Below are 21,838 nucleotides of genomic sequence, written 5' to 3' on the forward strand. Positions count from 1 at the left end.
TGGTGCCGTTACCTTAATTGGTAATCTTAATTCGTCACCACCACCTTTTTTCATCACCTCGGCCTCGGCTTAGAATGTTAAATAAATACTTTTTTATGATAGGGAGGTCAACAAACTGTAAAGTTGTTTAAGCGGAATTTCCGTGGAGTGCAACGGTGCAAGATTCTCGAAAGAGAACTTCAGCTAAGGCTACTATTTTCCCGTACTGATCAGCGATTTTTATAGTGTTGTCTGGTTTGTTAACACGATGCTGAATGATTCATTAAACTTTCCCCATTTCACCAAGTACAGGGTAAAGTACATCAAAGTAACGATTGTCTTAAAATTCAGAAATAATTTCGTGATGCAGCAGCAGATGTCGCGGCGCTCTGCACAGGTATTAAATATACAGAGTGGTAACTGTTTTCGAATATAAACATACTCTGTGATATTGACATTGTCGCAGTTTAGCTTTTCCGAGCTCATTCTTTGTTTGTGTTAGTCGCAAGTACAAAAGTTCGGTTAATTTTCTTAAATTTGTGGTACCGAAGTTGGTCTTCTGTATCAACTCTCTACTAGAAGTGCACCAATCGTTGCCGCTGCGATGTGGGAAGAGGGTGCCGGAGCGAGCGGCGATGGAGCCGGCGCTGGAAAAAACTATGATATAAAACATCACGACACGGTGTTCAATGAGCTGATGCAGGAGTGCAAGCATAGCGCGCCGGGCGCCCGCCTTTCCGCCCGCCTGCGCACAGCCCTCGAGAGGTACGAGCTGCGCGCTTCGGGCGACAGGCATTGCTCTCCATATGGTTTCAAGTTGTGATCATGTTTGTCAGTGGCTCAAGACGATCCTCATTGCCATCTATTAACTGGACTGTAGTGGCATGGTTATGGTGGTCACAAAGAATATATCCCATGTTTTCAGTTTAAATTTATCTCATTCATGATTTTACATTAACTTTTGCAATTACGCCGCAAGTTAAGACCAAATTAGATGACGTTCTTTTGCCAACGTATTTATATCTAACAAAAAATTTTCTTTGTTTTACTTTGTCCTAAATGTTATGTATATGTTACCAATAGAATCTCATTTAAAACATTTGTCATCCCATAAAATTACAATTAAATACCTTTTTATTGCAACTTTATTTTACAATCTCCATAATAATATGTATGTTTGTTACCATCATCATGGGGTCCTGTTAACTTAGACATATCCTCACTTTTGCATAAGCCTTGCGTACATTTGGCATTGAAAACATTTGTAGATCATCTTTCTGAGAGTGGAACGGGGACAATCAACAAATTTCACTACATGTTAAGTCTTATGTTATTAAGTCTAGTATTTAGTATAGGTAAGTTTAGATTAATTCATTTTAAAAACAGCTAAAAAGAGTGTTTGCTTATCTAAGAGATTTTTAAACACTGCCTTGCTATTTAAGGAGCCCGGCTTTTTGTCACTTGTTTAAAGTTTTTAACTCCAGTGGTTTCCTAGTTGTTTGGATTTTGACTTTAATTGACTCACAATGATGTAGCGTAGAGAACATTTAGGCTTTGTTTTTTATCTCCATTTTAAATTGAAAGAATCTAGACATCATGTAGTATTATTTCTGTTTATGTTTGTTCTGCATTGAAAGGTTTCAAAGCTTTTCTTGAGATCATTATGGAATTGGATTTTCTCTATACAATATCTGTTAATGCAAATTCTGATAAAAAGTGTTTTATGCAAAATTTGTGAATATATGAGATGGAAGAAAAATCTTGAATGGATAGTATGTATTATCATGTAATAAAATGTCTTTGGCTTTGGCTGTGCTGTTTATATCTGGCTGGTTTTGATGACTTTACAAAGATTTTGTTTTTAAAAAGAAACTAGTCAAATTTTGTTTTCAATTATTTTACAATTGTTTTTTCGTTCTGGCAAAATGATTTAATCTAATGAAGTAACTCAAAGTTTTTAAATTTTATTAAAAATAGTAACATGGGTTTGCTATAAGAAATTGTGTCTTATGGACTTAATGCAGTCAGTAAGAGCAGCACAAAGGTTTTGTAAGTATTTTCAATCTGGTAATTTCAATATCAAGATGCACCTTCTTGTTGCACAGTTATAATAAAATCAATGATAATTTTTAAAAAGTAAATCAATATCACCTTATCAGTATTTACTAAAGAAATCAAAATTGACCAGAATAAGGTTTGGAAACATTTATAAATAGCTGGTCATACAAACAACATTCATAAGTGAACTGTGTATTCATTTGTAATTCTTTATTGAGTTGTCATGAAACAGGACCATTTTGGAAGAGATAAACAACTGGCGATAAATATTAGATTACATACAACAGGAAACTGTCAAAAAGGTCCTGGTCAAAAACCACATGTTAACTTACAACAAGGTTATGCTGTTTATGTGATGGGATTAAAAAGGCCTTGTTTATTGTGAGTTTTTAACACCAGACAAGACTATTGATTAGAATCTCTATTGCTGACAACTAATGAGATTCGTCCTGACAATGTTAGACCATGTGTATCTTTAGCCATTCAGTGAAAATGACTTGTAATGTTTTTTTTACCAGAAGTCTCAAAATTTAGCAGCAATACCATATATCTGATGCAGGATGAGCTGGTTTAGAGCATATCTGAAGCAGAGATCGCCAAAAAATATTCTCCTGCCCATTTAATGGGATTATTATGTTACTCTGAATTTTGTAGTTTTAACAAGGTGCTTGTCAAATCAAATACTACATTGGGCTGTTATTACTGACTTGTTCTTCTCTCTCGTTGGAGAGAAAGTGTCCCCTAACAGTTGTTTGGTGGGAGGGAGTGTAGATGTAGATGGACTGCGTGTCGGCAGGATGCGGCCCGAGGAGCGCAGCGCGGTGTGCCGGCGCACGCGCGACGGCTGCGCGCCGCTGTTCGTGGCGTGCAAGCGCGGCAACGTGGAGATCGTGGAGTACCTGGTGCACGTGTGCGCGGCCGAGCTGGAGCAGCGCGGCGTGTACGAGGTGCCGGACGACCGCTCCGTGCACCACGTGACGCCGCTGTGGTGCGCCGCGGTGGCCGGCCGGCTGGAGGTGCTGCGCGTGCTGGCCGACGCCGGCGCCGAGCTGGACGCGTGCAGCGGCAGCGGTTCCACGCCGGTGCGCTCCGCCTGCTTCATGACGCACTTCGACGTCGTCAAGTTCCTGGTGGAGCGCGGCGCCGACATCCACCGCCCCAACCACAACGGCGGCACCTGCCTCATCAATTCGGTGCAGTCCGTGCGCCTCTGCACCTATCTGCTGGAACACGGCGCCGAGGTGGACGCGCGAGACATGCAGCTCAAGACGGCGCTGCACTACGCTATCCAGGAGCACCGCGTGGAGAGCGCGCGCCTGCTGCTGCAGCATGGCGCCAACCCGCGCCTGGCGTCGCGCGCCGGCGACGACGCGCTGCGCACCGCCTGCCTCAAGGGCGCCGCGCAGATCGTCAGCCTGCTGTGCACCGTAGTGTGCTACTCGCCGGCGCGCACCGCCGACGCCTACGAGCTGCTGGGCGCCACGCAGCTCGACGAGTTCAACGACGTGGCCGTCGCGCTCGCCTCGTGGCGCCGCGCCACCGCCATCCGGCACGCCTACAGCGAGTACGTAGAGAAGCGGCCCGTGCGCGCTCCGCACCCGGCGCTGGGACACGCGCGCGAGTGGCGCACGCACGACGAGCTGGAGGCGGCGGCCGCCGACATGGACGCGCTGCGCACGCAGGCGCTGCTCGTGGCCGAGCGCGTGCTGGGCCCGGCGCACAAGGACACCGTCTTCCGGCTCATGTACCGCGGCGCCTCCTACGCCGACGCGTTCCGCTACCAACGCTGCATCGACCTGTGGAGCTGGGCGCTGCAGATCCGCATCGAGAAGGACTCGCTGCTGTACACGGACACGTGCCACACGGCGAGCGCGCTCACGCGGCTGCTGTTGGACGCGGGCGGAGGCCGGCTGGAGCGCGCGCCTCGGCTGCCGCGCTACGGCGACGTGCTGCGCGTGTTCACGCTGCTGGCCGACCACTTGCCCGAGTGCCGGCGCGCGCTCGAGGCGCGACCCGTGCACAAGAAGCAGGCAGAAACGTTCGACCGCGCGCTGCGCTGCGTGTCGCACCTGCTGCTGCTGCTGCTGCGCGCGCCGGAGCCGCGCCGCGCCGAGCTGCGCGCGCGCGTCCGCCGCCTGCTGGCCGCCGACGTGCGCAGCGCTCACACCGGCGACACGCTGCTGCACCTGGCCGTCTCGCGCCTCAACGTCATCCGCTCCACCTACTTCGCGGACGAGGTCGCCGTACCGGTCAGTCTGTTCCGACGCGCTCGCTCCTGCACGCTCGCACATGCACGCTCGCACCTGCACGCTCGCACGCTCAGAACATTTGCACGATACATACGTAATCGGTCTTTAAATATTGTCACAAGCTGTTATCAGTAATGAAGGCGTGAACTGCTAGAAATCGTGTCCGCAGGCAGAACTCGTTGGTTCTTTAGATGAGATGACAATAAGGGATAAACAAACCAGCAGGTAGGTTGTAGCAGCAGGCAAATCCTGTTCACAGATGAAAACATTTTCGATATTGAGGAGTCATTCGATCGCGACAGTGACAGGCACTCTGCCTGTTAGGGCGCGCTGCCATTTCACCAGAGTCCAGAGTCATCACTAATATGTGGTTACCGACAATGAAGTAACAATCAGTGCCAAAGTTTATTAAAGCACCGTTAAAAAAGATATTACGAAAGATCTTTCCGGCATCCCTTTTCGAGGACTGTGGCTGTGGCTGGGCACTCCAGCAGAAATTCCCACCGTAAGACCTAATAAGACGTTACCCACACTGGGTTGGAATATGATAATATTGACTTTATCAGATTATAAGATCGGCCCTCTTGTATCCACACCCTTGTGGGATTTTTCCTAAGGCCGGTAAGTTTTAGACGTAATAACAACAAGGAGTCCGAAGTAGAGGTGTGTATATTCACCGAGCTAATGCCATATTTATACCGATTAAAAACTATAAATCGACTTCTCATATCGGCGTGCTTCAACAAAATTAAAGAAATGTAAAGATGCGTTTGCATGCGGCTATTTTTAAATATTTGCCCTTTATATATTTTTAATTGCTTGAAAGAAATTTACGCGCTAAATTGTTGTTCACGCCGGGCACGGAGCATGACATCATTATTTTATTTCACCTCATATTACATCAGAGGAAGGTTAATACAAATACCTTCCTCAACGCGACGTAAGAACTGGACGACACCTGTCCGTGTCCGTCAGCTTCTGGCTCTTATTTCTGTTCCGTTGCTTCGTGCTTTTACGACTGCTGTTCAAATATAAAATATTTTAAAAAGCAAAGTTTTAGCGTAATCGGGAATATTCAACGTTTTGTGATCATGTAAGATAGTTTAGACAACTGATTTAGGTAGATCCTCTCCGTTTTTGCCCTATTGTCAAAACTCGATAAAATCATTGAAAACACCTGCCTACATTGTTAGGTGATAAATTATCGTGGACCACCACTTACGAATTGAGTGTAAACCCTCATTTTTTTGCCACTTCAACGTAGACTGTCGAATCTCTCGTGGACCCTTGAACTACTTTTGGGGAGTAAGGGTTTAAGCGCATCCATAGCTGGTTTGATAGGCAGTAATCGAGCAGCGAGGCGAGTGTGCCGGCAGTAGAGTACAGTAGAGTATAGCTGTGGTCGCGTTGCAGCCGGTGTTCCCGTCGGTGGAGGTGGTGTCGTTGCTGCTGGAGTGCGGCGCGGACCCGCGGCAGCGCAACGAGGCGCGCTCGACGCCGCTGCACGTGGCCGCCATCCCGTACAACTTCTCCACGGAGCTGGTGGAGCGGCTGCTGGAGGGCGGCGCGCACCTGGACCAGCCCAACAAGTTCGGCGACTCGGCGGCCGAGCTGATCGCGCTCAACCGCGGCTCGCGCATCTGCCCGCTGCGCTACGTGACGCTGCGCTGCCTGGCCGCGCGCGCGCTGCTCGCCTCCGAGCGCCGCGTGCCGCGCCACGCCCTGCCCGCCACGCTCTACGACTTCCTGCAGTTACACCGCGCCTAGGCGCCCTCCCCACCGCTGTCACCGCACCCCACCCTCCGACACCTCTGTACGTCATGAGATGAGTACCCGAAGAACTCAATTTGATACTAAAATCACATTGTACTGTCTTATAATGGTATCCTTCAGCTTAAAGGTGCAAGGGTTCCAAACGCAAACGCTTTGAGAAGATCACAACAAATTCGGATGAGTTATTTTCTGGTCACTTTACAATATTCTAATTACAGTTGTTAGAGCAATTAATTCCCAAGCTCTATTATCACTTAATATAAACCTACATACTATAAGGAAATGAAAAAAATCACGACATTCAGTTGGCCACTAATGGTCAGCGCGACGCCGCCGGCACCCACTTAACTTCGAGCGATATAACGTATGTCATCGTAGACCCTCCATCTCCTACCTTTGCTTGCGTAGTTATACTTACTCGTCGTCACCCGAACACGGGTGCTTTCTTTGCCTTCCACGGACGCCCACCCTGATACTAGATCAGCCCCCGCTCCGGGCTCCCCTCCGCAAACCTAGAACCTAGTCATTATTGTTTAGATAATCGTGTTAGCTGTCCCGCTCCCTCGGACGCGACCTACTCGTTCCTAGGCTAGTGACGATCTCGTCGTTATTATTATTAATTATTTAAATAAACTTTTTTCTCTCGACACGAATTTTATTTCTTCGCACTGAACCCACTTGAAAACAACTCGGGTGACGGTAGCACGCGGGGCCTCACAGCCGATCAAATTCGTCTGTTGGTGCAGAGCAGCGTTTCTAAATCATTTTGGTGCGGACAACTCTTTCAAGTAGCACTTTTTATTGTACAAACCCTGGTTTGTTTCAATAGTATACTTTTAATGTAACATTGTGTGCAATGAAAATGAGTTCTTCAAAAAGGAATACGAAATTGAAACAACAAATCCACAGGCCTTCATTTTTTCGGTGTGCGTGATAATGCGCTTTATCTATGCTAGGCTTAATTGATGGGATTTGAATTTCTATACGAGGTTGGGCATCAAGTCACATCGGCAAGTGATGTGTGCGCAGTAAATCGAGCCGGGTCATCATCGGTGCCGGGATTTTCGGTAACAACGCTGCGGCGGTTACTTTCAAACGACAAACTGTCGACGGTGGCATTACTATTTGTGAGGTCGGATTCGTCGGCCAACCCGGCTGCCGCTCTTAGACGGATGCCCTTAAGCAGTGGTTTCATCGGTTGCAGCGCTCGCTGGTTACGTTGCGGTGGTGACCAACATGAACCGAAGGGAGACGTCCACAAGGACTGGAGCATCGTTTCGTCGTGTGAAAGCCGAGAGCGTTTTGGTGCGTAGGAATTCTACATATATCCAAGATTTCGCCCAATCGCAGCCGCAATCACTAGTCATTTCATTACTCTCAGCACCTGGAGCTCGGAAGCTTGTATTTAATGGAACCAGGCGTTACCTCGCGGAAGTCCATCCTAAGTAAGAAAGGGACTAATATTTAGCCACTTCCGCACATGCAGTGGTAATCGTGCAACGAAATGCACCGCCCGCCAGCGCGCTGATAAATGCGCATGCGGCAAACAACGCGAATCACACAACCGCCACCGCCAAATTACTCAACACGTGTTTCACCCCTCCACGGGGCATCTTCAGGAGTTATGTTACACTGATTAGTGCCAAACACAGAGTTAGCGAGTGAGAGAGATGTAAGCGGGCACAAGCTGGACTAGTTCTGTGAAGCGCCATCTTTCCTGCTTCTTGGAGTACAGTCGAAATAGTAGGGATGAGTATGTGGGTGCGGTCGGTCGTGTGTGGTGTTGCCACCCGTCAGTCGGTGAGTCGGGGTTCACTGCCGCAAACAATCACAAATGTTCTTTAAAATGAAATGAATAATAAGCGTATAAATATCTTTATTTACATAAACATATCAATTGTATAAAATATACTACACAGTCATTAAATGAACACTGAGCGTGTCGGGCGGCGAGTTTGATTGTCGCGCGCTCAACGAAGGACGGAGGCATCCGGCACGCAGCCCTAGTGCGCGTGAGCCGGTACGTACCAGTAATGAGTACGCGTCTAGCAAATTATATAGTTGAGTGCGGCGACGAGCAGCGCAGCCAGCGGCAGGGGGCCGGCGCTGAGGATGGCGCGGGGGGCGGCGCCGCGCGCCACGTTGCGCCGGTGCTTGTCCACCACGAAGATGCGCCCGCCCATGTCTGTGCACCGCAGCCAATGCTATATTACCACCCAAGTCCACACCAGCGCACTACAAGGTAAGCTCGCTAAGGTCGACAGGCTCAGAATGCAAACTGACTGAAGGTTGAATTTAAAAGCAGCACATGAAGGGGGCTACCAAGGTTATGTTATTACTCAAGAGAAAGAGTTCAAAATTAATTAGAGATAAAAAGTAATAGCGTCGACTTATGTGTCTAATTTATAGTAGTTACACGTAGATATTAAAAATGTAATCCGGGTAATGTTTGTGAAATGCAAGTTTTAATACAAAAAGGGATTGTATTGTATTCCTTGAGGTCTGCACTCAACACAAACAAAGTCATAAGCTTGAGCTGGCAGCAGCAAATAGGAAATAACACATACACACATCTTTTCACACGAGGGATACGTTCCTCAGAAAAGCCAACAAAAAACACATGATCAACAACTAAAAATCCTGTTAGATGAAATAACTTAATAATTTACCAAAAGCCGCGCAAAAAGACGTATTAATTACAATTATGCTTTTGCATGGTTTTTTTATATTACACAAGTATTTTTAAAAAATTCCATCAATGTTATTAATAAATAAATACATTTAAAAAACTTTTAAGTTAAACGGTTTTTTAATACCCATATTGTAGTGGTTGTGGAGAAATATGTACCTAGTCCACCATATTGGAACGGCGTCCATCTTGGATTTTAAATTTTGACATAATCATCGTGTTTTGCTAGTGTAGCCCTTTCATTTGACACCCATATTGAGGGGATTAAGGAAAAATATGTAACCCACCATTTCGTATCGGCGACCATCTTAGATTTATAATGTTATTGATTTTATTATATTGTATTGTCATCTAAATTAAATGTGTGTACCAAATTTCAGACCAATCTGACAACGGGAAGGTGCTTAAATTTCAATTTCTAATTTTGTTCCAAATAAATTCCGTACCGGTCGAACTAAATAAAACCGTTTAAAAAAGTTACTTTAGTGATATTTCAAGCCGAGCCAACGGCGTGTGTTATTCTTTTGTTCACATCGTCTTTTGTTATTTATGTAATTGACAGCCAGTTACACAAAATTACACATTATCATACACATATCGTATCATCGCATGTGGATGAAAATGATATGAATAAAGGAATTCCCCACGGCTGGGCGAGTGGGTGTGAGCGGGTACACACCGGGGTGCGTGAAGGAGTGGTAGTAGACGAGGTCCGGCCACGAGGAGTCCGGCGTGAGCGCGAGGCTGGCCGGCTCGCCGGGCGCGCAGCTCCAGCGCAGCGTGCGGTTGTACGCGCGGAACGTCGCGAACTCGTCGTCGCGCCGCGGGTCCGCGCCTAGGGGGCACACGCTCACACTTTAAGTATACATGTACCAAATAATGTACCAACTGTAACGATAACACAATAAGACTGCCATTTCAATCCTCGCATTTCAATAATCACATGTGATTGCAATGAATTTTCACAAAACCGTCTGTTATTTCATTCAAGATAGGGAACTTTTCTCTAATTCTTGATTTGCGCCGAAAATTTGTCGACGGAAGGCAAGTCGCAGGTGCGGTCGTCTGTGCGATGCAGGTGTCAGCTAAGAATGGTAAATTCATACACTATATAATGTGAAAATTAATATGTCGCGCTGCCTGCAGAAACCATTAAAGTTACTGCTCGCTATTAATGTAACTACTTCGTTTATACATACGTGTGTGTGTAAGGTTGGCCTGACATGTGAGTGGCCTTTGCAAGTAATATTAAAATTTATTTAATGAGGTCGGGCAGAGCAACGCAAGCGAATCAGAAAAACCAGTCACTGGCGCAGCTCGCAGAACTGTTCGTCAGAAAGCGGCAGCGGGCGGGGGAAATCATAAAAAGACGACGGTTGTGTTGAGAAGGTTCTCCAGTGACGATCCCGGTTCGGCAGACGCGCTGCAAGCAGGCTCTCCGCTAGGCTGAACAACAGTTGCGGTGATCTTCGAGGAATGGCTTATGAGATGATTATTTGAGGAAATAGGCAGAATGCGCGCGGCGCGTACCGGGCGGGCGCTCCGCGCTGCAGAGCGGGCCGGCGGCGGAGGGCGCGAGGCGCGCGCGCCGGGTGGTGCGCGCGCCGGCCAGCACGCGCACCTCGCGCTGCGCCGCGTCGGGCAGCCGCTCCAGGCCGCCGTGCGGCTCCGTCGTCACCACCAGCGGGTGGTACAGCGTGGCCGAGTGCGGCTCGTTGCCGCCGGACACCTGACACACGCTTCACTTTCACTACCTCCTTATTTATTAACACACTGCACGCGGGCGCTTCATTAGTTTTTCCACATAGGATCACGAAGACAGTGCCAGAAGAGCACAATTGGATATAAACTAAAATAAGACCGAACTCCCCTCTATAAGGCATCATTTAATTACAAGCCTACTGCGCTTAGGATCGCGAAGGAAGCCAATACAAAATTTGATATTCGGACAAATTGCTACAGCTTGCTGAATATCAATTATTTGGCAAATACTTTTTTAGTTATTTAGTCATTCGTCATTGCGGTCATACTAAATATTCCAGCGCGTACAGACAAAATACAGTAAAAATTAGATGATGAAAATTAGTCAAATATTTATATATAAACCAAAAACAAAAGTCACAATTTGAGCGCCATCTAGCGCGTCGATCATAACAATAGTTCTGTAAAGAGCCGTCTCACTAGTGCTGTTGCAGTGTTTTGTGTTGCATTGCTCGAGAAACAGATGTAAAGGCGGTAACGTTTCGAATGCTGAGATTAAAGTTCACCTGTGTATAATGCAGTTTGACCGCGAAGCTGTAGTCGATATTTTATTTTATTAAAATTTTTCTTTTAAAGACCACATTACTAAAAATAAATTAAGAATAATAATTAAATTCATGTACAGGGTACACATAAGTGTGGTAAGAGACGGATGCGAGTGGGAGGAGAGAGCGTGAGGAGCAAGCAGCAAGAGTTACTTTGAAGGTGTAGTGCAGGCCGCGCCGGAGCTGCAGGTCGGGCGCGAGCTGGCCGTTGACGTACCAGGCGCGGCTGGGCGCGGCCGGCACGCGCGACTGCAGACCGTGCGCGCCGCCCGCCGGCCCCACCGCGAAGCGCAGCACGCGCAGCGCCGGGTCGAACAGCTGCGCGCGCTCCCAACCGCGCACGCGCGCGCGCTCACCCCTGCGCACACGCATACGCTACACAACAGCTGCCACTCTTTTGCTTTAAGCTTTGGCGGGCAGGTAAGTACCCATGGTATGTGACATTTCGTGTCATCAACATTTTGCGAGAATTTTGTAAAAAAAAGATCATCGCCAGGGATGACCTACACACAACCTTCGTCCCAACACGCAGCAGCCTAGCCGCACAGGGCAGGTAGACAAATATATCGAGGGACGTAAGCTTGTTTCGTTTCTCAGGGAATCCTGACACCGAGTCCAGCCACGTTTATTTGATCTCTATATTTTCACAGTAAGAGTAAGTATCGGTTATCTTATAAGGTTTTTTTTTTATACGGGTCTAGAACATTTTTCCATCGAAAGCAAGAAAGGAAGAATGTCATACGCGACAAAATCGAAGCAGTCAGCGGTGGGCGGCGAGCGGGAGAGCTGCAGCGTCACGTCGGCGCGGTGGTACAGCCGGTGGTAGGCGGGCTCGCCCGCGTCGTCCAGCGGGCCCACCGCCCACACCACATACTGCGTGCCCTCCGTATTCCACGCGCGGTCCATCGGCTCGTCTGTGAGGAAAAGCGAGACAGGTTATAGGTTTGCAAGGGGTGTGTGTATGTGAGGGAGAGAGAAAGAGAGAGTGAGTGGCAGTACTGACCAGGTTGCAGCGAGCGCCGGTAGCTGAGCACGGTGAGGCCGTCCGTCCGGCTGGAGCTGAACACCTGGTGGTTGTTGAGGCCGCCGCCGCGCTCGTCGCGGCACACGCCCACCCATTGCCCCAGGACTTGCACGCACTGTACACAAACACACACATTAGAGGACACGTATTGCCGTTTGGTGTCGTGTAAAGTAAGCGGACGTGCCGGCGCTACGTACAGGCGCCGCGGCGGTGACGTTGTAGTCGCCGGCGGAGCCCTGCCGCAGCGTGGTGTTGTAGTGCACCACGGCCACGTCGGCGCCCACCATCTGCGAGCGCGTGTCGTTGCCGGAGATGCCGAACGCCATGTACTCGTTGTCGCCAATCTGCACACAGAAGGCCCGCGCGTCAGTCAGCTGGCGGCTCCGCACCGCACCGCCCCGCGGGCGCACCCGGGCGGACAGGGAGTACCTGCGCGGCGAGCTCGATGGTGATCTGGTTGCCGAACACTTCCCACGACACCTGGAAGTCGCGGTGCAGCTGCTTGCAGTGCGGCAACTTGGACCTGCACAACCAATGTGAAAGATAACATTTTCCGCTGCTGGAGCATACCTGACATAATGTTGTAATTTCTCTATTTAGTATTGCTAATGGAACCCTTTGATAGTCTACAATTAATTGCAAAAATAGAATTATGGGTTAACCTATATGTTTCAGGCTGCGACCAATACTCAATCTGCCATTTGCAACGACAAACTACAAGAGCAGCTAGTTATTGTTGTAAAGTGCAAATGCATTTAATAAACTTTCTCACCCTTGAACTTGATATATAATCTTTACACCGGAGCGCGGGGGGTCGGTCTGAGCGATACAATTCTTTGAAAATGATTAATTCGTTAGATGGCGCAAAAACTAAGTTTTTGTTTTGCTTCATTTGCATAGTTCCTACATATTTCCTATTAACACAAACTTGTGCAACTAGTGCATAAATAATACAAATGAGGAAGCATTTTATTGGCAATCTGTTATAGTTGTTGCTACAGAGCCTGTAGAGCTATATATATTATTTAAAAAGCTTTTTAAATAATGAACGAATGTACTCGCCTGTGGTCGAGCGTGCGTAGCGCGGCGGGCGGCACGTTGAGCGCGTCGGGCACGAGCACGGAGGCGAGCGCGGTGCGCGTGCCGGCGTCCCACAGCGCCACCCAGTTCACCTCGAACACCGTGCGCCCGCCCGGCAGCTCCAGCCGCAGGTCCTCGCCGGTGTACGCGCGCAGCGGCTCCAAGCTGCACACGTGAGCGCGTCAGCATCGCACCGACCTCCGGCCAGCACCCTCCCGGCGCGGTCATACTCACTAGCCTCGCTCGTCGGGAATCACGGTGCCGCGCGACGAGGGCTGCGGCCCCACACCCGTCCAGAAGTACACCTCCTCTCCGCTGCCGTCGTAGCGGAACTCCGGGATCCTGCCGCAAATCGAACCTTAGCCCGGGATCATGAGGGCATGAGCAACAACCGAGTGCCAAGTGGAGTGCACGGCGCGCGACTTACGTGAAGGAGTTGGCGTCGAGGAAGGTGACCGGCGCGCTGGACACGCGCACGCCGGGCGCCGGCGCCAGTGAGCCCACGGTGCGCGGCGCGGGCGGCTCGAACTCGTCGGGCACGTACACGTCGCCGAACGCGTTCTGCGTGCTCACGTCGTACACGGACAGCCACTTGAGCCGCGCCACGCGCTTGCCCTCGGGCAGCCGCAGCCGCACCTCCGCGTTGTTGTAGCGCTCCAAGATGTTGGTCCTGTCCACGCACACAATTACAACATATGCAATATTAATTCAGTTTTTTCTCAAGTTTTTTTTTTATTCAAATTTTAGTATCAGATACTTGAAATTCAAGGAATATGAGAGTGCATGGTCGATGCCTGCTGAATAAAGTGCGCAGTGGATTTTTTAAAACAATTGATTAAGGAGATCCAAACATTTTGTTCATCTTAATTGATTTGATCTGAACTAAAATAAATTTATTGGAGGTGCTAACAGATTAGAAAATATTTAGTGTTAGACACTTCACTTGAAGAACGGTGGCTGCAAAAGGGTCCATGTTGTGCTGTCCACAGTTAAAATTAAAGCTCTAACTGGCCAAAACAATTTAACTATATCACCTATAATCAGTTGACATATTAGGTACACATATTTCTTGCCAGGTATATTAAACTTTATTTTGAATAAAATATTGGGAGAATTCTTACCTATAAGTATTAAAAAAAATTGTTGGTGAATAATAATAAACATTTCTTAGCTATGGTTGGTTAGTATTAATAAATAATTCAACTTTCACATTACTAACTTGCCATATTGATCAGGCACAATAAAACCTTGTGGGCCCGGGCGCCCTGAGTCTCCTGCCCAGAAGAAAGTATCTTCTCCTGTACCGTCATAGTTGAAGTTCACCAGCAAAACTGTCCAGTCATCAACCGCATACACTTCTCCTGATACCTGGCATTTATTGAAATATAAATGTCATTTGATTAACTGCCACTATTTTACTAGTCGGATATGAGCTGAAGCACCGACATGTCTCCAGTCAGAAATAATAATTGTATAGCTATTAAAATAACACAATAATTGTTATCATTAAAAACCTTACCGTTTTTCCAAGATAGTTCTTTGTTAAAGCAGATTTCAGCTGCAATACACTGCTCTTACGCACAAACTTTTGTTTTTGTGTAAGCTTTATGGCACTGATTACCTGTCATAGTTCCAGCTGGCTGCAGATGACGCATTTAAAATTAATGAAAGCTATTCGAAGCTCTCGGCTTGTGATTCATATTATTTTTTGAGAAACATTAATTTTTAATAAAAATACATTACCTGGTGATGGTAGGAATTTAATTTGCCTATTAATTTTCCACGGTAGGGACCTTCATCGTCCTGTGCGGAGCACTCTGAAAAATTCGTGTTGTGAGATATTAACAAAACGTATAAGCAGAGAAAGTTGTATCAACTTTTATAATTTCGCGCTTTTCGTCGAACTGTTTACCTCTTGCGACGAGAAACAGCACCGCGAACCATGTTATGAACATTTTACGTTTATCACTTCTCGCTATAATATTAACATAATAACTTTTCATTTAAAAATACAACTTCTATCGCAACTCGGGGCGCGCGGCCGTTTACTTCCTGTCCGATTTGCAAAACTTGACCTGTCACTAACTTGTAATTGTTCTCGCGCACCACAAGCCGGCAAGGTCGCCGCGGCTATTGGCTCCTTATGAAATGTCATTCATTTCAACCAATGAGGTGCGAGTCACTTTCACTTTTCGAACAGTATGACGTTATGGAACAATTGGAAACACACTCGCAGGGCAGTGTTCTCAGCACGAAAAATACGTTTGAGTAGCGGGAAAAGTTTTGTTAGGTGTGCCGCAGGATTCGCTTCGAGATTTATAAATTGTAAAGTTTGAGATGTAAACTATTTTATTGAAATTACTTTGAAACTTATTTATGGTACCAGAAATGAATAAACGGACAACTAACTGAAGTGGTATTCAGCGTTTTTGTCTTTAAAAACGACACAAGACCCAATTAATTAAAAAAAAGTTCGTATGGCTACACCTTTAATAATTTAATTCTTTGTAATATTTTTCGAGACTACAATAATAAAGTTTTTGATAGATTTAAAATTCTGATATGTTTTTTTATGTAATCAAGTAACTCGGCCAAATTCTTTTCTCATATTAGTTGTTATTGTCTCCAATGGGCACATACGTAGAATCGACATTGTAACGGTAGCTGCATATTTACATGTAGCACAGCAGTGTTGCTGTCCCGGGACAAGGCATTTCAAATTAAAAAATGGGTTTGAAATTGTTTGTGAAAGTATTAATCAGAGCGGTAGCTTGGCGTCGCTGCTCCTACAGATTACCGCCTAATTTTGCCGGGTTACTGTACTGACGTGCGGCCAGAGATTGCTTATTTCGATAGTCGCGGTGCCGTACAGAAACTGCTTACGTATATAACAATTGAGACTGTTGTTATCTGTTTGGAACAACCGTGTCTGAAAATCGACTGGGGACTTTGTACTTTTTTTGTTCTTACTTTTTCTTTCGTTCCTCTATCTTAATCTGCAGGGACTTGGCTTACGAAATATTTTTTTGTGTTTTGTTCTTCACTTATTTACTAAAATCCTTCACAGAATCTCGAATTCTCTCTTCTTCCTTTTTCCACAATATCTTTCACTCTATAACTTTTATATACATTTTGTTCATACATCGCCTTCTTTTCGTCGCAATATTTTTCACAATATTACCTATGTATTATTTACACTTTTATTTTTTATTATTATTATTGTTACTTTTGTTTGTTCTTACTTTACTACTATTACCCGATCGAAGGTTTTGTTCATAGTTATGACTTTTTTTGTGACATCCTCGTGGTATTGTAAGAATCTATGGCAACATCCTACATCCTCCATCAGGGAGGCGATTCTGCCACTTTTTACCTTCGTTCCCAGCTAGATCTCTGTTCGGATAGCACTGAATATGAGACAGTAAGCAGTTATGTGTACCACGGTTTAGTCCGCCGCTGGGTCACAGATAAACGAATGACTCTCCTTGATTTTAAATCTATGCAGGTAATCATCGAATGGTGAGTCTTTTTATTGTCGGTGATTTCAAACGGGCTATTACCGTATCACAGTGTTAATCTCAGAAACGTATATATAGGAAATACATGGGAAATAAGGATAAATAAATTTTTCTTTTTTTCGATGTACTTCATTCGGGTTTTGTTAAAATAGTACGACAGTTATTTTTCAAATAATCGAAAACGTCATTAAAATTACCTTACTCTAAATGTATACTGTATAGGTATCATTGAAAATGGTCTTATTATGGAACATTTACAAATAGTTTCTAAGGTGTATTGGAGGAGTATAAAATATGTCAATAGGGCGTTTTATTTTATTTTTCGAATTTAATAAGCCGGTATAAATAATTAGCATACATTTGTATGAAGTCATGGTCAATAAGATCAAGCATTAACTAATGTTTTTTTTTTTAAAAAGGTGTGTTCAGATATTTGTATTATTAGTATTTTACAATATGTGCTCACGTAACGTTCCTCACTTGATATTTTTCAAAATCAATTTGAGTCTGGTCGAAATCTATTTTAGTTGATGCCTTCTTTTTTTACCGAGCCGGCGGTGACGAAAGTGATCCCCATAAAAACTATTCGCGCAAGAGTTTCAAGATGGCCGCTCTGATTGCCTCGCTAATGATTATCCTTTATTGGCCGCCCGTCGCGACGCTACCTGACATTGAACAAATTGGCAAAACTGTTGCGATACGAAACCATGACTTATTAATGTTCGTTAAAAACTTTGCTATTTCCTATTTGGTATAGTAAGTCTCAAAGTAATTATAAAAAAATAATTGCAAAAGTTAGCGGTGAAAACTTTACCAAACGAATTTCTATTTATTATAGTTTACTTGAACTTATCGCAAACAAAGCACAAAAACACAAATATTTGTCTGAAGAGCCTAATTTGATAGCAACTGCAATCAAAATGAGCTCCCCTATAACAGCATCTTTACTTTTAAACTAAAAATGCTGATCCGTTAAGAGCCCACCAAAAGTTTTTGGTCAGTCACTTTTATAATAACCCTTACATAGCGGTAGAACAATTAGTACTCAAGCTTTATTAACACTTAAGTTACACTCCGACCTGCAGTAGGAACTTTTAATAAGTTGTTGTTTAGTAATTTAAATTTATTACATAATTATTCAGATAGATTAATAAATACATGGAAGGCTGGAAGTTGTTGGTGGACATTTCAGTTTTTTTTTTTGGGATCAGCAAAATAGTTGATTTCTTATCTACGCTGTTGTCTTATGGGATTTTCTATACCGTCCTATAAATTATTACTTAATTTGACAATCGCATCTCCATCTGTTTTAAATATGAAACGTCATATGATCGCTACGAGTTTGCCCGTCAGAGCGTTGTAGACCAGTATTCAATACGATTGTGCACTATGGCTGATGTCGGAGCTGACGGGATCTTAAAACAGTATCGGCAATTGTACCAAGCACTTCATTTGCGCGAAAAATTTGTGACTCTAAAGAGCTGTAAAACATCGGCGCGCTCACAGGTACCGCTAATGAGGAGCTGATTTTGTGTCTTGGGCGCACACGCCGGCATCTCCGATGTGCACTTACATTCGTGATTTGTTATAAACATTTTCTCACTCTTTTGCCGGAGGACAACTCCGGGCGCTGGACCAGCTTCTCTGTTTTATTCCTTAGTTCCTTATCCACACGATGAGGCACTGGCAGAGGCTGAAAAGAAATATCAATTCTCTAGTGCGATAGATACAGGCTTTGGTAGTGTAACAACCATCTCAATTAACTAAGTGGAAGGCAATTTGGCGACATCGTGCTGGCGGGATGCGCGCGAGCAGCAAAACCATCGCGAGCGTCGCAGCCGCCGCAGTCTCGCGCCGCGCGCCGCCAACGACACACGCGCACGCGCACCCGCGCCGACTCAGCGCTCGCCACACGAGACTACAGGACTCGCGACGCGCTCAGCGCACTGCACGCGCGGCACTCGGCGCACCAACATGCGCTTCGGGGCAGCCGTCACGCTGCTCTTGATGCTCGGTGAGTCGAACAACTCGTTTATTCCTTCTCTCTCACCACGAGCTACGGATTGCGTTATCACTGCAATAGTATTGTAGGTTTGTCCGTTGATTGATTGTTTACATAGCAGAAAGTAGACACTTTTAGTTAATTATTTATCGGAAATGTAATAAAAAATGAATATGCCACTTGATCAAAGTGGATCGAACCATTAGAGCGGCCTCGACGAGCAGGCGGCACTCGTGCAGCGCGCGGCGAACAGACCAGCTGCAAGTCACTTGTACGCAAATAAGTGTTGGGAAAGTTTTGCAACTTGTGGACCGGTTTTATTTGCTTTGGAACATATTAACCAAATCAGCTATGCTCAGACCTCCAGTCGTACAGCATCGCTCTGTGCTGGTTGCGAGCTGCGTCTGCGCAAGACTGGTCAACGTAATGATCTTTGGGTGACGCCTGTGCCTTGGAATGCGCGTCTATCGACTGAGACGCTGATGACGAAGGGCCAGCGCCGTGTCCAACGAATACGATCGTCTCAGTTATTCGGACGACTCGGATTAGCCTTCGGGTTGTAACGAATGATATGTTCAACTCTTTTCCTCTGCGATTGATATGAAGATGATAAATTCTCGCCACAGGGAGTGTTCGTTAATTTGCGTCGTTGTTCCGTTGGACACGGTGTTCACACAAAACTAAGTCGAACGACGTTCTCTCCGGCGCGCCTCGGGCCGGTTATCTTTCCACGGCGTAAGAAGTTGTTGTTATTATTTACAATCACACTCAAAAATACTAAAACGATTACGTCACTTAATGTATGACGTTGAGTATGATGATCGCAAGCGTCTCTGCTTGCTGCCAGGAACGTTTCTGCTCTTCTGGATGGACTTGTCTGCTGCGGGGAGAGCAGGCCATTTCCCTCATGACACTACACGTGCGTTTTGGCAAAAGCCACAAATTGTGGAATCACCGATACAACGAACACTCAGAATATGTCTGACCATTTGTCTGAAGAGAGGCAAATGAATGATTATGGGAGGCCTATGTTCAGCTACCACTTCCGAGAACCTCTCGAACTATTGCCACCAGGGGAGCTCAATGCCACGCAGTAGACTGTTTGTGGCATAGGACTACCCTAAGCCTCCGCCTTAAAAATAACAATTATAAATCATTTATTTGTTGAAACGAAGGTGGATTCAGGCCTGGAATAATAATGCCAGTAATAATGCGCTGTGTTTAACACCACGGCATACAAACATGTATGGTAGTCAATGTATACAGTTGATCAATTTTACATTCAACGCAATATCAACAAATGAACTAAATGTTTAAATAACAATAAAAAAAAACAATGCAATCGTAACAAATATAAAGACAAATGGTAAAGGGTTTTATTTAATAGTAAAAATTAAATGCTATCTGTACATGTCACCTTTTATTCGTCATCTGTGGGTCGTGTCGCTATAATGGACGATCACTTACAATGAGCGTTCGTTGGCAGAACTTTCAAAAAATACTAAAGAACACGTATCGATGTTTTCCTTGTTTCTCCCCGATAGCCGTGCTGCGCACACGCCGAGTTCGCTTCCATGGTACAAGCCCACGTAATGTCGTCTAATTCTTTTCACCCTTAAATATCTTTCAAAGATTCCCTGCATCATCGCCTATGCTGCAATACCAGGTTTACGTTGTATTTGTTCGCGTCCGCGTTTATTCTCATCCGTCGTACTGATGACTGCGGCGCGTGCGACCACCGGTTCGGAGAGGTCACGCGTGCTCGTTGAGGGACGTCGCCCGGTTTCGTGACAGACCAATTAGGTAAGGACCCTCTCAGAATCGCTCCTAAATCTATGAAACCAAAGTGCGTCGGACAAGGAGAGATGGCGGGCGCTACGGGGACAGCCGTGTGCCGAGCTCTATGGTTACGACTACTCTGCACGACTAAACACATACGACGCCTGGCGCCGGCGGCGGTATCTTATGCCGACTACTGTTTGTCTACCTCGCAATGTGCCTTATGAATACTTCCAATGTGAGCAGACCTGCGCGTTAAAAACCATCCCAAGTATTCGAACCGGGCGCACCGGGCGATAGATCTGGAGCAACGCCGTCCGGCCGCGCGCCGTGGGTGACATGAAATTCACGAATTTAAATAAAATTTGATCGAGGTGGACATTTTTGTTTATTAAATATAATTAATGCAAAAGACCCGTACGAACGAATTCCTCTCGTGTTCCAGTTAGCTTATGCAGAGTAATATGTAACTGTGCCGCTCTGTGAATAGCTCAGCGCGGCGGGCGGGCGTGCGGGGCGTGCGGGGGGCGCCGGCACCGTTGTCGGCCGTGAGCGTTTCGCGCTACTTCGTGCAGTCTAAGTTGCTAAGTGTCAAAGTCAGCTGTCCCGTTCTTGTGCCCCCCCGCCCCCCTCTGCGCGTGCGGCGGGATTAACAGATTACGGTGAGCGCCCGCGTCGAATCGCCGCTGACAAAAAAATGAAAATGTTCCTCTCTAAACGCGGCGCGCATTCCGCGCCACTAGGTCAAACGCGAACGGTACCCGCAGCGGTGCCGCCCCGCCGCCTCGCTGTCCCGCTGCCCCGCTGCCCCGCCACCCCGGCGAGTGCTGGTCGTCAGGTCCTCTCAAGTCCGTTAACTCTAACGCGTCACACGTCGCATTAATCGATTCGAACTTCCGATGACGAGTACACCGACGGGGATACCCAATTCGTATTCCACTTTTAACGTTGTGAATATCTCTTACATTAGGTGCAGTGCAACTGTTGCCGAGCCCTCTGCAACACGTTATTGACAACAACACGCGGAGCGTTGCCCGTGAATAGGCTTGCAATCAAACAAACTTGCAATGGTCACAGCCGCCTACCCGGGCGGAACTGAAGTTGGGCGGCGGGCGTGCGACTGTTCCTTTAGTTCGAAAGACTCGGCGACTCGCTTGCTCAATTTTCTCACGTTTTGACAAGCGCACGCAGATTGCGCGTGTCGTAACGCGCGGGTTCCCACGGCGAGGAGGAGGACAGTTGTGAAATGCCGCTGAGGGTTCTTGTGTGTTCTGATAGAGAGGCTTTGTATCAATCTACAGACATTATGACGTGCCTGCAGCTGCGCAGAGGCGAGCTCTCTGTAGTTAGCGATATATCCGCTCTGTACCTCACGACTGCA

General features: G+C 46.4%; 2 protein-coding genes across 2 annotated transcripts; one reads left to right on the forward strand and one right to left on the reverse strand.

Annotated features, from left to right (window-relative positions):
* Positions 1 to 437: 437 nt before the first annotated feature.
* On the forward strand, positions 438 to 6,704 carry m-cup (mann-cup). Its single transcript, XM_068769633.1, has 3 exons — positions 438 to 744; positions 2,834 to 4,286; positions 5,700 to 6,704. Exons 1-3 carry the CDS (start codon positions 584 to 586, stop codon positions 6,051 to 6,053), a joined length of 1,968 nt encoding a protein of 655 aa, XP_068625734.1. The 5' UTR covers positions 438 to 583; the 3' UTR covers positions 6,054 to 6,704.
* A 1,214-nt stretch (positions 6,705 to 7,918) lies between these two features.
* Positions 7,919 to 15,207, reverse strand: knk (protein Skeletor knk). Its single transcript, XM_068769631.1, has 14 exons — positions 15,071 to 15,207; positions 14,902 to 14,975; positions 14,378 to 14,526; positions 13,586 to 13,828; positions 13,393 to 13,500; positions 13,141 to 13,323; positions 12,508 to 12,601; positions 12,276 to 12,422; positions 12,058 to 12,193; positions 11,797 to 11,968; positions 11,208 to 11,412; positions 10,279 to 10,477; positions 9,428 to 9,583; positions 7,919 to 8,244 (listed from the first exon to the last, which is right to left on the reverse strand). Exons 1-14 carry the CDS (start codon positions 15,159 to 15,161, stop codon positions 8,105 to 8,107), a joined length of 2,097 nt encoding a protein of 698 aa, XP_068625732.1. The 5' UTR covers positions 15,162 to 15,207; the 3' UTR covers positions 7,919 to 8,104.
* Between the last annotated feature and the right edge of the window lie 6,631 nt (positions 15,208 to 21,838).

The sequence above is a fragment of the Battus philenor genome, unplaced genomic scaffold (genome assembly GCF_028537555.1).
Source record: "Battus philenor isolate CCGP_79_NKW_IND1 unplaced genomic scaffold, ilBatPhil1.0.hap1 SCAF_28, whole genome shotgun sequence".
NCBI classification, from domain to species: Eukaryota; Metazoa; Arthropoda; class Insecta; order Lepidoptera; family Papilionidae; genus Battus; species Battus philenor.